General features: G+C 43.5%; 1 protein-coding gene across 4 annotated transcripts in view; it reads left to right on the top strand.

Annotated features, from left to right (window-relative positions):
* The window catches only part of si (sucrase-isomaltase (alpha-glucosidase)), a 40,588-nt gene that overhangs the window by 15,925 nt on the left and 8,789 nt on the right, over positions 1–15,874 (top strand). For all 4 annotated transcript variants that reach the window (XM_057050512.1, XM_057050511.1, XM_057050509.1 and 1 more), the window contains 13 exons: positions 304–420; positions 6,786–6,940; positions 7,973–8,057; positions 10,753–10,809; positions 11,675–11,799; positions 11,870–11,958; positions 12,058–12,107; positions 12,301–12,483; positions 13,441–13,590; positions 13,678–13,884; positions 13,953–14,107; positions 14,485–14,653; positions 15,448–15,544. In XM_057050512.1, the coding sequence (XP_056906492.1) occupies positions 304–420; positions 6,786–6,940; positions 7,973–8,057; positions 10,753–10,809; positions 11,675–11,799; positions 11,870–11,958; positions 12,058–12,107; positions 12,301–12,483; positions 13,441–13,590; positions 13,678–13,884; positions 13,953–14,107; positions 14,485–14,653; positions 15,448–15,544 (1,639 nt within the window). The remainder of the gene's footprint in view (positions 1–303; positions 421–6,785; positions 6,941–7,972; positions 8,058–10,752; positions 10,810–11,674; positions 11,800–11,869; positions 11,959–12,057; positions 12,108–12,300; positions 12,484–13,440; positions 13,591–13,677; positions 13,885–13,952; positions 14,108–14,484; positions 14,654–15,447; positions 15,545–15,874) is intronic.

Below are 15,874 nucleotides of genomic sequence, written 5' to 3'. Positions count from 1 at the left end.
GAAGGATAACATGCCAAACTAAAAAAAATAAATCGTATCCTTCCACATTAAGTGTTTACTAGACCCACAATCTAACCATGCTCTCTGTTGACCACACCTCTGTTTGAACAATACTATAGTCTGACACTCAGTAAGTCACTGAGACAGACACCAGTCAAACAGACGCAAAGGCATTCAGTCAGTGGAGGCAGTCTACACATGTGGGCATTCCTGTCTGTCTTTCGAATTCACAAACATTTCAACTATACGTTTTTGGCTGATGTCTGTCCTGACATTTGGCTGTCCTCCTGTGGCATCTCACAGATCGGGGCAGACATCTGTGGATTCTTCGACAACTCCAGTGAAGAGTTGTGTCGTCGATGGATGCAGGTGGGGGCTTTCTACCCCTTCAGCCGGAACCACAACGCCGAAGGCTACGAGGTACTGTAGCCTTGGATCACATCAAATCAAATCAAATCAATCTTTATTTAAATAGCGTCTTTTACAATCAAAATTGTTTCAAGGCGCTTTCCAGAATCCCAGGGCCTAACCCCAGACAAGCAACAGTGGCAAGGAAAAACTCCCCTTTAACAGGAAGAAACCTTGAGCAGGACCAGGCTCATGGAGGGGACCCTCCTGCTGATGGCCGGCTGGGTAGAGAGAGGGGAGAAGGGGGAGGACAGGTAGAGGATAGAATAGGTAGGAGAGGAGAGGAGAGGAGAGGAGAGGAGAGGAGAGGAGAGGAGAGAGCAGAGGAGAGGAGAGGAGAGGCATAGAGCATAAACATATACATACAGCGAATACATACAAAATATACAGCAAATACAGCAATATACAGCAAATACATACAAAAATACATTATACTGAATTAAATTGAATTGAATAAGCTGCTGGTTGAGTGGGTCAGCGGGGTCGGAGGTCAGTATACAGCTCTGAAGGCGGCGATACCTGTAAATGAATACAGAAGGGGGGGGCAGAAAAACTACACAGGAAATACCATTACTAGTCTACTTGATGAGGTGAGGAGAGGAAACCATGACCCAGTGAGGTGAAAGAGGCCTGTCAGGTGATCATGTTTCTGGACCCCGGCAGCCTTGGCCTATAACAGCATAGCTAAGATGTTAACCTAATGATTAGACGACCCCCTAAGTATGATCATTTGTCTGTCTATAATAGTAACTGGAACTAGAGAATTAGTAACAATAAGCTTTTTCAAAGAGGTAGGTTTTAAGCCTAATCTTAAAAGTAGCGATGGAGTCAGCCTCCCGTACCTGGACAGGGAGCTGGTTCCATAGGAGGGGGACCTGGTAGCTTCATTTAAGCTCGGCCCCGCATTCTACCACTAGAAACTCTGGGGACCACAAGTAGACCAGCATTCTGAGAGCGGAGCGGTCTATTGGGCTGGTAAGGTGTCTCTAGCTCCTCCAGGTAGGATGGAGCTAGGCCTCTGAGGACCTTGTAGGTCAGAAGAAGGGTTTTAAAAATGATTCTAAATTTAAAGGGCAGCCAATGAAGAGACACCATTACAGGAATTATGTGATCTCTTTTGTCAATACCTGTCAGAACTCTGACTGCAGCATTTTGGATCAGCTGGAGGCTTCTTAAAGAGTTGTTTGGACACCCTGATAATAAAGAATTACAATAGTCCAGCCTGGAAGTAACAAATGCATGGACTAACTTTTCAGCATCATGGTGGGTCAGTAGTTTTCTAATCCTTGTGATGTTCCTCAGGTAAAAAAAAGGCACTTCTAAAGATTCATTTAATGTGTGAGTTGAAGGAGAGGTTTTGATCAAAAGTTACTCCTAGATTCCTCACAGAGAGACTAGATGTTAATGAGATACCATCTAGAGTGATCATGTGATCTAATCTATCCCTAAGAAGCTCAGGACCAAACACCATGACCTCAGTTTTTCCTGAGTTAAGGAGGAGGAAATTTGAAGACATCCAGGACTTTATGTCTTTAAGACAGGTCTGAAGCTTCACTAACTTCTCTGTCTCCTCTGGTTTCATGGATAAATAAAGCTGGTTGTCATCAGCATAACAATGAAAATTTATTCCATACTGCCGAATAATGTTCCCTAAGGGAAGCATGTACAAGGTGAAAAGGATTGGTCCAAGTACAGAACCTTGTGGAACTCCATGGCTAACCCTACTGTATGAAGAGGGAACACCATGGACATGAGCAAACTGGTATCTATCAGATAAATATGATCTAAACCAGTCTAGTGCTGTCCCTTTAATGCCAATCACATTTTCCAGTCTCTGTAACAGGATGCTGTGATCAACTGTATCAAAAGCAGCACTGAGGTCCAGCAGAACTAGCATAGAGACCAGTCCATGATCTGAAGCTATAAGAAGATCATGAGTAACTTTAAGAAGTGCTGTTTCTGTACTGGGATGAGCTTTAAGCCTGACTGAAACATCTCAAACAGGCTGTTTTTCTACAGGTGCTCCAGTAACTGAGTCACCACAACCTTCTCTAGAATTTTAGAGATAAAAGGAAGGTTGGATATCGGCCTATAGTTTGCTAAAACATCGGGATCCATTGATGGTTTTTTTAAGCAACGGCTTAATCACTGCCACCTTGTAGGACCGGGGTACATAACCTGTCACTAAAGAACCATTGATCTGGTCCAGGATAGAACTGCCTATCAATGGTAAAACATCCTTCAACAGGTGTGTTGGGATGGGATCTAAAAGACACATGGTGGTCTTGGATTTCTGAATTAGCGATGACTCAGAAAAATATATAGGGCTGAAGGAGGTTAAGGGCTCGTTGGAGAACCTGTATGTTCCCACAGTCAGCACATCTGGTGATGGTCCAGTTGTTGGGATGGCCTGGTTAGCTTTTTCTCTGATAGCTAGAACTTTATCAGTGAAGAAGCTCATGAAGTCTTCACCACTAAGGGAAGAGGGGGTATGTGGATCTAAAACACTGTGACTCTTGGTTAATTTGGCCACAGTGCTGAAAAGAAACCTGGGGTTGTTCTTATTATCCTCAATTAAAGAAGAAAAATAAGCAGTTCTAGCCTTATGGAGGGCATTTTTGTAAACTAATAGACTGTCTTTCCAGGCTACATGATAGCTATCTATTTTACAAGAATGCCACTTCCTTTCTAGTCTGCGCGCTATCTGCTTGAGGGTCCTGATATGTGAATTATACCAGGGGGCAAATCTCCTCTGATTTCCTATTTTCTTTTTCAGGGGGGCAACAGAATCAAGCGTGAGTCTCAGTGAGGTCGCTGCATCAGCAATAGAGTCAACCTCAGCAGGGCTAAGATTATAATGATTTATCCCTGGGGAAACACACGGTGGTCCTGGGATTAGCACATGGATCACTTCCTTAAATTTAGCTACAGCATTATCTCAAAGACATCTGCTATAGTAAGACTGTGCTCTGAGCATAGAAGAATCCTTAATCATAAATGTGAAAGTGATCAAAGAATGGTCTGACAGGAGTGGGTTCTGAGGGAACACTGACACATGTTGTACCTCAACACCATAAGTCAGAACTAGATCTAGGGTGTGGTTGAAGCTATGAGTTGGTTGGTTTATCTGCTGGAGGAAACCAACTGACTCAAGTAATGAATTGAAGCCATTTCTAAAGCTGTCATTTACAACGTCTACATGGATATTAAAGTCTCCAATGATAATGACTTTGTCCATTCTAAGGACCAAGTCAGATAAGAAATCAGAGAACTCAGATAGGAACTCTGAATGTGGTCTAGCAGGGGGCCGATATACAACTACAAACAAAAGTGGCTTTTCTATCTTCCAGTTCAGATGGGTGATGCCAAGAGTCAGGCTTTCAAATGAACTGGAACTATGTTTTGGTCTAGGATTAGCTAATAACTTGGAGTGATAGATCGCTGCCACTCCCCCTCGTCGACCAGTGACACGAGGAATATGATAATTAAGATGGGTCGGAAGAGTAGATTCATTTAAGCTAACATACTGCTCCTCCTGAAGCCAGGTCTCAGTAAGACAAAATAAATCAATGTGATGATCCGCTATCAGATCGTGCACCAACAGGGATTTTCACAAAAGCGATCTAATATTTAATAGTCCACGTTTAATTGTGATGTTAGTTTCTCCAAGTTGTGCTTTGGTATTAATTTTAATAAGATTATGGTGATTGACGGCTCCCCTGCTCTGTGCTTGGTGAACTTTTAACCGTGGAACAGAGACTACCTCTATAGTGTTAAATATATTATTGTTGGCGGATGAGGATTCTATGGAAGCAGCAGAGAGGTGTGTAAGACTACAACTCTGCATCCTGGTCTGGACCCTGGATTGTCAGGTCACTTTGGGTCTAATAAAATTAGCCAAATTACTAGAAATGAGAGAGGCATCATCCCATGTGGTCCTAATCAGACCAGGTTTTCCCCAAAAAGTGCTCCAATTGTCTATAAAGGCCACCTGGTTTTTAGGGCACCACCGTGACAACCAGCGACAAAGCGACGACATGCGACTAAACATTTAATCGCTGGCCAGATTGGAGAGGGGACCAGAGAATGCTACGGAGTCCGCCATCGTTTTTGCGTAGCTGCACACCGACTCTATGTTAATTTTGACCTCTGACTGACTAAGCCGGGTGTCGTTTGCTGCGACGTGAATAATAACTTTACCAAATTTACGTTTACGTCTCGCCAGCAGCTTTAAATTGGCTTCTATGTCGCCCGCCTTGCCCCCGGAATGCACTTAACTGTGGTCGCTGGAGTCGGCTTCACGTAGCGCAAAACAGAGTCGCCAATTACCAGGGTCAGTCTCTCTGCTGGTGTGTCGCTGAGTGGGGAAAAATGGTTAGCCAAGGTAAGCGGTTGGTGGTGCACCGTGGGCCTTTGGTTTGGACTACGCTTCCTGCGAACCGTCACCCAGCCGCCCTGGCTAGCCGGCTGCTCGGCTACTGCCGGGGGACCGCTAGCTGTAGCTACGCTAGGCGGCTCCGCAGCAGCTAGCTTCTACTGTCTACCTGACGCAACTCCAGCTAACTCCAAGCTGCGGAACCGCGTCTCAAGCTCGCTAAGTCTCACCTCCATAGCCGTAAATAAACTATACTTCCTGCACCTATTTCCTTCACTAAAGGAGGCAGAGGAGTCACTAAACATTTCACACGCTAAACAGACAAAGACACCGGGTGAAACAGATGGTGAGGCCATGCTAATGCTAATAGTCGGCGAAGCAATGTATTTGTTTAATATGGGTTGTTTCTCACTGTTGTTATCAGGTGACTAGAATGTCCCAAGTGTTCAATTTTAAGTAAAGTGAATACAACACACCAAGTGTTCAATTTTAAGTAATGTGAATACAACACACCGTGCACAGTGCAACCAACAAACGATTGAGAAGACAGGAAGTGACGCAATACGTTACCGGCAGTTGGGTTCACTGCCCGAAGGAGCTCAGAAGAACAGTGCTGCATACCAAACACATGAATAGTGTTTGGTATGCATACCAAACACATGAATAGTGGTATGCAGCACAACAGGGAGTCTTCATTCCATCACACTGTGAACTCCAGGGGACTAAAAATAGAAGCCTCTCACTCTGTATCCATGGAGATATCTCGGGAGCAGTGGAATTGTGATTGTGGGTGTGAACCGGCAGCAGATTCGCTGCTGAATGGTTGAAAAATGTTAAATCTCAGATGGCAGCTTAGGGTTAGTCATGCTAATTTAAATCAGACAGTTCAGTCGATGTTGGCTGTAGTGGTGGTCTGAACCTGATGATTGATAGCCCGTTGGCTTCTTTCAAAGTCCTGAGGATGATTGGTGGCCCCCACCAGAACAACCTCTGCAGATAAGAGAACTTTAGTCTGGCAGCAGCAGAGCCACTTGCAGGTTTGTGGAAACTCCAAGTCACCAAGACAACATCTGCAAACACATCTGATATTGATGAATCCAAAATAAGAGGCAGCATTTAATGAGTATTGAACAGCAGTTGTCACCAAGCATGCATTAAATGTCACGGCAGTGTGGGAGGAAGTTCCTGCATCAGCGTTTATATTGAGCCGACATTGGCTCCTGTTACGGAGGAAGAGTCGGACTCAGACAGAGACAACTGCTGCTGTCACAAACTCCACCGTGGTGACATTTCACACCCGTCAGAGCTGCAAAAACAGCACACAATTGAGGCGGGGAGTGGAAGACAGTGGGGAAGACAGGGATGGTGGTGGTGGTGGAGATGATGATGATGATGATGATTATGATGAAAAGTTTGAATTATGACTTCCAAGTAATAACACAGTTAATATGTGACCTTTACATCAAACAATCATGGTTCTCATCAGTTGGTGATGCAGACCAATGTACTGACTACGACTCCACACATACTATCTGTACACACACACACACACACACACACACACACACACACACACACACACACACACACACACACACACACACACAGATATTTATATATTTAGAGATAGATAGATAGATAGATAGATAGATAGATAGATAGATAGATAGATAGATAGATAGATAGATAGATAGATAGATAGATAGATAGAGAAAGAATACATTACATTTTCAATCAGCAGTTTGATTACTGTGAACACTGACGAAGTAGCACATTTTATAATCAACCAAAATCAAACATTATTTAGACCTTTACAATAACAAACATATTTAGTTAATTTTGAGCTCTAATATGATATTTCTGTGAACTGGTTTGATTTGAAGTCCTGCTTAATTACGATGATGTGGCAAGCATTATGTTAGCTTTCATTTTATATTAAATTAGTCAGACCAAAACATTCTAATCAACAATGACAGACCTGGTTCTTCTTCTCTGGCTTCAGCCACAGGATCCAGCTTTTTATGGCCCAAACTCACCGCTGGTGGCAAGCTCCAAGTATTACCTGAGGATCCGTTACACACTTCTGCCTTACCTGTACACGCTCTTCTACAAAGCCCACACCACAGGAGACACTGTGGTTCGGCCAGTCATGCATGAGTATGTTCTTCTTTGCAGCTGTCAAACTGTAGTTTTGTGATTAAAACACATACCTTTGAAACAATGTACCGTATTTCTGCAACCATAAGGCGCACTTAAAAGTCTTACATTTTCTCCAAAGTGGACGGGTCACCTTATAATGCGGCACACCTTATGTGTGCATCGAGTTCCAAAATCTTTAAATGCTTTTCGGCTTTCGCAAAAGCCATTTTGGATTCATTTTGTTTGTTTTGGATACAGAAGATGATGTACATGAGTACATTACTAAATGCACGCTAGCATGCATGTTTTAAGCTAGCGTACCGGTATGTTTTACCATGCATGCGCCCTATAATCCGGTGCGCCTTATGTATTTGTTAAATACAGAAATAGCACCCTTAACTGAGACTGCACCTTTTAATACGGTGCGCCTTATGGTTGCGAAAATACGGTATATGAAAGTACATTTTGAGCAGAGATGATGTTATTGTTTGGTAACTTTCTAAAAGAAAATTTCTACTCAGGCGACCACCAATTTTCTCCCATAATGGGAGAGTCCAGTTGAGCCTGAAGTGCTCCACCTTCAGTATTCCCCATGTGGAATTTCCTTTTGTTCCTCTTTGCAACATACTGCCTTTTATTTTTTCTTTCAACAACTGTTGGAGAATAAATGTGCTGTTATTAAGTTAATTAATTGTTGAAATCAGTATTTACCTATTCCAGATAATAATTATCTGTTTTTTAAAAAAATAATTATCTGTTTTATTATTAATTCAAAATTATCTCGACATTGATAAGTTTGTCAGCAGAAGCTTCACACATCTGAAGATGCAGTCATTGGTGCAGGAATTTGAAATTAGAAGCCTCGAAGATTCAGAAACACAATGTGACTGGCTAAAGTTGGACAACGCACAACCCTAACACACACAGACACACACACACACAAACACGCACATGCGTGTTTGAAAGGTAGAGATCTGGTTGACCTCCATCCTCTCGATGATGTAACATGATGAAGAGTGACGGCTAACCTGTGTCTCTGTGCCCCTGTAGGTTCTACTCTGACAGCAACACCTGGAGCACCGACCGCCAGTTCTTGTGGGGAAAACACCTGCTGATCACACCTGTTCTGGACCCGGTCAGCTAAAACACAAACACCTTCCCTCTTCAGACGTCAGTCTATGACAGCATTGTACCCTCACCTCCAGTGGGACAACTTGACATGGGAGTTTATTTGTTTCCACCCCTCTGCTCATCCCTCCTTCATCTTTCTTTCAATCCCTTTCTCCTTCTCTCAACTCTAATGAGAGCACTGACCTCATTACCAGCAGATTAGAAGTATAGATAGAAGTGTGCGAGCACTTACATGTACATTGCAGTGTGTAAATGTAAATGTGCACATCTGCACTGGTGCATATGCAGAAATCACAGTCATGTCAAAGTGGCCTGATTAATAAGTAATTTTAGCAGAGCCTCTCGTGACTCATGTAATAGTGGAAAGCAAATTGGATTCATGGTTGTGGATAAAGTAACTTCTGGCAGTGTGAAAAGTTTCTGATACGGGCTGTCATCAGGGTTGGAAAAATAATTATGATGATTTCTTCTTGAACCAAAACAATCATTTTTTAATTAGAAATTTGTCTCACAGGCAAAGAAAAGGTTTGTTATTTTATTATAGCAGCATTCATTTCCTGTTTGACCCAAAACTAGCTTGAAGTTAACTGCTGCAACACTAGCATGAGTGTTGAGAAGATGGTCAAAAGGTTCAGGTTGATTTTCAACCTTTTCAACAGTCAGTCAATCATCAACACTGCAGGTGTTACCCACCACCTCCATCCTTTATACACTCTGTTACTGATATATGTGAAGCTCATGTCAGCCATGTAATTAACTCCACCACTGCTGCTCAATCTTTTAACATTATCCTGGAATTTAGGATGTCCTCTGTTCATGTCAACACAGTTGAACTAACCTCATTCTAATAAGTCCATGTCTCCCAATTCAAAAATGTGGTTAAATGAATCAACTGGTTCTTCCCATGAAGAGAGCTAAGCATGAATGGAAAAAGGATCAGCTCCAAGTTGCTTTGAATGTCTCAAAGTGTGTTGGCACAGCTATCAGAGGAGAAACATCCTGTATGACATGATTGCTGATAATTGTCATACATCCTCAGTTCTTCCCCAAGGGACGCTGCTCCACTTTTTTGTGGGAAAAAAGCCACTATTAGAGCAAATATATTATGTCCCTGTGGTGGCCCTCAATGACAGCTAATTTTATCCATCTGAGTCCTTCTTATCTCTTAGAAACCCAACGACTGACATCCTAACCTTTGTAAAGAGCGTTGGGACTGGCCACCATCATTTCTAGTGTCCTCTTCCTTGAGCAGTTTGCTAAAGGGGGATAACAACAGCAATACCTGTTGGGCCTCACACCTTTTTGGGAGAATAAAACTAAGGCCATGGTACTTTGTTGCACCTTTGATAGCTTCCAGCTGGACCTGAGTTCCCATTGACTCATATGGAAAGTGCGTGGTACCTAATCTGGGTGATTTTAACATAGATCAGCTTTGTGGTGAAATCTGGCTTTTTCCAGCTCAAGTTTCTTTTGATGGCAGGTTTACGTGATGCCTTGCTTCCCTGGTTTGAGGGGGCCAGATGCAGCATCAGGTTACACTGGGAGTGAGATTGATCTTCAACTTGCCCTTCACACCTTCTCATCACTTTCCTGTTCCATTCTTGTCATTTCTGTCCATCTTTCTCTGCTGCTCCCTCCATCTCCGAGCTGCTCCCTCTCCTCTAATGAAGCTCTCTCTCCCTCAGATCAGTTGATGCTTTAACCTTGATCTCTGTGATAAACTGGAGCTCTTCTGCTCTCTGGTCTTCATTCATGCCTCTACTTACCCTCCTCTTGTCTTTACTCTGTTCCTTTTTCGCTCATCCTTCCATCAAATCTTCTCATTTGCATTCACTTAATCAGATGCTGTCATTCACACCCTCAGCTATCATCTAATAATTACATGGTAGCTGAGGGCTGACTGGTTAGCTCACTAGATCAAATGGGACCTTAGCTAACTGAGCTATCACCCTCTATGGGTCATGCTCAATAAAAGCTATGCAACATCATCAACTTCTACATTTGTCAGTTGGCCTATCAGGCACCAGAAAATGAAAAAAGAGCCAAAGAACATGAAGCTGCTTAATTTGGCTGCTACATCATCCCAGCGTCACGTGCACGTTGCCATGCATTCCGGCATTCTTCGTATGACCTTAATATGAGTTGTAGCTTTTTAATTGTACCATTTGTATTTAAGCACAGACCTTCCATGTTTCTTGACATGGAAGTCTGCTCAGGTCACCTGATGCTTGGCATTGTGTGAAGCTAACATATAGCTTTTAGCATGTGAGGTGAAAATCATTGGAGATCAGGCAGGATGACTGCTGATGGTGGACAGATGAGGAGGTCTTCTCTGTACAGAACTGTTGTCTCTTTTGCCTCTTCTGCTGTGATCAAAGACACTCTTCTGTCGATTTCACCCATCTGTCCAGCACCTGCAGCCATCAAAGTGTGTCACATATCATTCACCACTAGCTGCTGTTGTCCAACATCTGCTGCAGTCAGAAATGTCAGCCCAGCTTTGTTCCAACTTTAGATCATATGAGAGGTACTTTCAATAAGGACCTTCTGGGTGGGAGTGTGGGATTGTTCTGATTTATAATTTCAAGTCATTTTCTTTCTTGATTTAAAGAGCATCAGCACATATCAGAGACCCATTGAGCACTTCATATGTCTGCTGAGATGCCAGTTGCTGAAAACTGTGTTGTTATTTACTGCAGGGTGTGGACACTGTGAAGGCGTACATCCCAGATGCTGTGTGGTACAACTATGAAACAGTAAGCTTCCGTTCCCCTGCAGAAACAACTCTTGTAGTCAATACTCATTTGAGAAATGAGGAAGCAGCTTCAACATAAAACATTCAAAGAGTAGGGGTGTAGTCACATGAAAGTCAAGTGATCAAGAGACAGGGCAAAGATGCAGTGAAACAGAAGACAGAGAGTGGAGATAAAAGAGGTGCTGAGTTCCTGTTCATTAAGTGTCTGAGAGGCAATGCAAAGCACCACCAATCAGATGAGAGATTAGATGGACTGTGTCACTGCTGGCCTCATCCCAGTCACTCTGCTCTGATTATCTGGGTCCAAACCTGGAGCGTGTGTGATGTAATGCTCAAACGAATATCAGATAGACAGGATGGGAGGAGGGAGTGTGTGAGAAGACAAGCAGGAAAACACTGTGGAGATGTTGAGCTAGGACAGCAGGGAAAAGAAGAGGAAAAAAAGGAGGCCTGATAAAATCGGAAATTTCTTGTAGTCCAGCACACACACATTTTAACCATTGAAAATGTGGACTGTAGGCACACACGGACACACACCACCTCCATGGGAACAGTATGGGATTTACAAAATAGAGCACCAGGGGAGGGAGAGTAACAGGATGCAAAAATGGCTAAAAAGAAAGTGAGGAGAGATGGAGTAAGAATTGGGAACTGCTCCTCTGGTGTGCTATAACTGAGATGATGGGTCTGAATATCAAATGAAGGTCAACACGTCTGGTGGAGTTTGTGGTCAGGAGGTAACATGAGTTAAGATGCAGCTGCATCTTAGCTCCACCCTCTAGAAAATCATATTGTCAACATTCCCAACACAGCCGATGTTAGATGGACTCACAATAAGTTAATTCTATAATGGTCCTGCCCATCAGATGGAACAACTGGCCGAGCGCAGAATGCATGTCACCATGCATCTGCCAGCCGACAAGCTCGGTTTACACGTTCGAGGTGGGGCCATCCTCCCAACACAGGAACCTGATGTCACCACAACACACAGGTATGTGCATCCACACATGAACACTCACAAATGTATGGTCAAAACTGACATTCCCTGAAACTGTCTGCAGCCGGCGTAACCCCATGGGATTGTTAGTTGCCCTGGACGACAACAAGCAGGCAGCAGGAGAGTTGTTCTGGGATGATGGAGACTCTAGAGGTGTACTCCCCGAGATTGTTCATGTTCTGTTCATCTGAATGATTTATATTTGTCCCTTCAGATTGTTGAACTATATTGTATTTTTTGTGTCTCGTACAGAAACCGTTGAAACAGGCAAACACATCCACTACCTGTTCTCAGTCAGCTCAGTATGTTTCCTTTTTCTCCCTCACAAATTCATATTTACCATCCGGTTCAGTCCCTACCCTGTGTGGAACTGAATCTGCTGAAGCACCGCTGGCTAGGGAGCTTGGGGGGGTGGGGTGGGTGGGGGGGTTTGACTAATGGAGCAGGGGTGTGCTGGAGTCATGAATCTCAGGAAATCTGCAACCATTTTTATAGGGCGAGCTGAAAATGCAGGTGACCCGTGCAGGCTACAAGGACCCAAACAACCTGACGTTTGAGAATATAACCATCCTTGGGGTCTCGTACCCCCCCAACTCCTCTGCAGTCTCTTTAATCAGTGGAGAAGGAAGTCCTACCACCTCCTTGCCACACACCATGCAGTACGATGCTGAGAAAAAGGTACTAAAACATCAAAAAACACTCATCCTGATAGCACAAATCTTTCTGTGCAAGACAATTTGAAATGACAGTCTTTAGAGACCAGAAAGTTACTTTGAGTTCTAGCAGAGGTGGTCTCGACCCAGCGTATCGTGACTATTTAGAGGACTAAAACAGACGAAGTCTGAAGAATTCTCTGAAACTGGGAATGTGGATATGTTCCAGCTGAGATGAGAGCTAAACATGTATCCAAATGAACACATCACAATAAATTTACTGTTATCAACGGTGGAAAACTGTTTGCTGTGGAAAACAGGCCACGCTGGTGCCCTTCTTCAGCACAGATGAATTCTATTGGGATTCAATTCAATATGACTGCAAATGTTACCGTGCATACCAAAGTTCCTCTAAGTATGGCCTGAAGTGATTTCCAGGATTTCCAGGAGGGTAAAAGTTCCTATTTGGCCATTTCTCAGCCTTTGGTTCTGCAGCATGTCCATACAGAGAAGAAGAATTCATGCTCCTGCTTTTTCTTCTCGGATCTTAGCTTAGCTGTAGTCAGCCTGGGTGATTTGCATTGTTTTGATTTCTGGGTGACTTCATCGAAATCAGGCATCTTACATTCAATTTACTACAGGTACACAAGCTACCCTTTCTTTCTGTGCGCGTTATATAAAATCATTTGTGGCCTGGTGGAAGCTCCAGACCCATACTCAGTGGACTGTCAACACTGTCAGACACTGCTATCACTTGCTGATGATTTATCTCAGGAGCAAGTGGTCGTGTGTGGTGACTGCAGTTATGAAAGCGAATGGAGCGTCCCAAGTCTCGCTGTGAAAACAGATGATGACTTAAAGTTGAGTTTCTGACAGATGCTCAGGCCAATAGCAGCTGTGCAGAATTAAGACAATGTTGAGGATGCGTTGAGTCAGGAAAGACCCCGAGAATTAAGCTTCATCCTCCCTCTTTCCGGTCTAGATTCTTTTCCTGCAAGGACTTTCCCTAACCCTCGGAGAAAGCTACCTGGTCAAGTGGGACCAGGGACTAGAGGATTATCAACGCTTTGATTGCCATCCTGAGGACAATGGAGATGAGACCAAGTGCAAGTCCAGAGGCTGCATCTGGAAGGTCAGGCCCCACAGGCACTTTTAGTTTTTCTGACGGCTGGAACAGATGGAGAGCAGTAACCTTCTGATTGGTTGGCTCCTGTTTCAGCCCAGCAGCATTGAAAAGGCTCCCTGGTGCTTCTACCCCGATGATTATGGCTACAGTGTTACAGCATTCAACGAAACCTCCAGTGGCATGACAGCTGACATCGTACGGAATAAAAAGTATCGGAGCAGTGGTCGCCCGAACTCCCCAGATATCGACACGTTGCGTGTCAGCATCCAATACCACACCAGTCACATGCTGCAGTTCAAGGTATGTGCCCTTGCGGAGTCTTCTTTGCACCCATTTTCTCTTGGCTAAAACATTTACTCCACATGTAGATCGTGGATCCTGCTACAGATCGTTATGAGGTTCCAGTGCCGCTGTCACTACCCAAGACCTCAGAGACTGATGAGAGCAAGAGGCTCTATAAGGTTGCTATTACGCAGACGCCTTTTGGGATCAAGGTCACAAGGAAAAGCACGGGAATCGCGATGTGAGTAGGTCACGAAGGAGATGAGCATTCATGATGTGGTTCACTACCTAAAACAAGGAGTAAAACAGCTGTTAAATGTTCATCTTGTTTATTAATGTTTAGTGCTGACAGTTTTCTGATTAAATTGACATTTTTACAGAAGTTGACCTCATCATGAACTTCTTGTTATCCCAAACACCCTAAAACAATCAACTGCTTTGATTTCTTCAATATTAGGTGTTCACTGTTCTTCGTTTCTCCAGTAACTGATGCGATTGTCCCTTTTTAGTGTTATTTATTATCAAGTGAGCAATTGATAAAAATGTTAAAAAGATGATGGAAGTTGCATCATTTATGAGCAGACTCTAACTTTAATTGATTTACTGTTGGTTTTTCAGCTGGGACTCATCTGTGCCAGGATTTACCTTCTCAGAAATGTTTATTCAAGTGTCCACTCGTCTGCCGTCACACTTTATCTATGGCTTCGGTGAGACAGAACATCCCACCTACAAACACGACCTCAACTATCACACCTGGGGAATGTTCACCAAGGACCAACCACCGGGTGTAAGAGTCTGCAACGTACCCACCAAAACACACCACTAGGCATCACATGGGTCTGCAGCACAAATGCTCATTTCAAAGCATTTTCACAATTCTTTTATTGTCAGTTAGAGGTCGTGCAACTCTCCATGGTTCTGTTACTCGTGTCAGGGCCAGAAGGCACCAGCCTGGGTTGGCATCGTAGAGCCTAATTGCAGAGCTGTCACAGCTCCTCAGGCTTCTAATGGATGATACTGAACCCTGCAGAGAGAAAAATAATTAGAGGAAGAAACACAGGCCATCAGAAGGAACTTCATTGATCATTCTTCTAGCTGGTACACTTTACAGAATTTTAAAAGAGGCATCCAGATACAAAAATATGCATGACACATTAACCAAATGTCTGTGTAGATTCTCAATCATCCAGGGCATAGTTTTCCAAGGTAGATTTTTGGACTGTTTTTTTCTTCTCTCTTTAAGACGTTTCACCTTCTATCTAGAAGGCTTCTTCAGTTCTAAACTCACTGGGGACAGAGCTTGAAAATATAGCCCTTGTCGACCATTAGCATGCTAATGATCTGGGTGGTCACCTGAGAGTCGTTGGAAGGAGCATTGGTAGGATCGTTCACCTAGTTTCAGTTGGTGTATCTCCCCTTTGTCTGCTGGCTCACATGGTGGTGAGTCATCAGATCTCCAAAACGGTTTCAGAAGAGAAGACAAAACAGTGCAATTGACAAAGAAAACTACCTTGGATTAAAGCAAATGACCCCCCCATGCCAGTTTTCCAGAAAACCTTTATGTCTCTATTTGCTTGACAGTACAAAACCAATTCCTATGGAATGCATCCCTTTTATATGGGTCTGGAGAAAACAGCCGATGCTCACGGCGTCCTGCTGCTGAACAGTAATGCCATGGGTAAGACTATCACACCTTTATTACCTTCGTTGGAATTACTCATCTGCACGACTTACTTTCGTAACATCCTCAAATGTACACAAGAATTTCCCTGATTGGCAGTGTGCAATAACTAAGAAGCAACTTTTAAAGTTTGTACAGTGATCTGACACCCTTCCTGCCTCCATGCACTTGTAGTCTGAGTCTAACTGAAGGCACAACTAGATAAATGGTGAGAGTGCAAACTTGCACACGTTCAACTGCACCCATACATTTCTCAATACAAGACAAACAGACAAGCCCCTAATTATGTCTGTTCATGTCTTTGTGCAGCTGACAGGGAGCTCAGTT

This window comes from Takifugu flavidus, chromosome 12, assembly GCF_003711565.1.
Source record: "Takifugu flavidus isolate HTHZ2018 chromosome 12, ASM371156v2, whole genome shotgun sequence".
NCBI classification, from domain to species: Eukaryota; Metazoa; Chordata; class Actinopteri; order Tetraodontiformes; family Tetraodontidae; genus Takifugu; species Takifugu flavidus.
The sequence above is the reverse complement of the archived record's forward strand: the minus strand, read 5'-3'. Positions and strand labels throughout refer to the sequence as shown.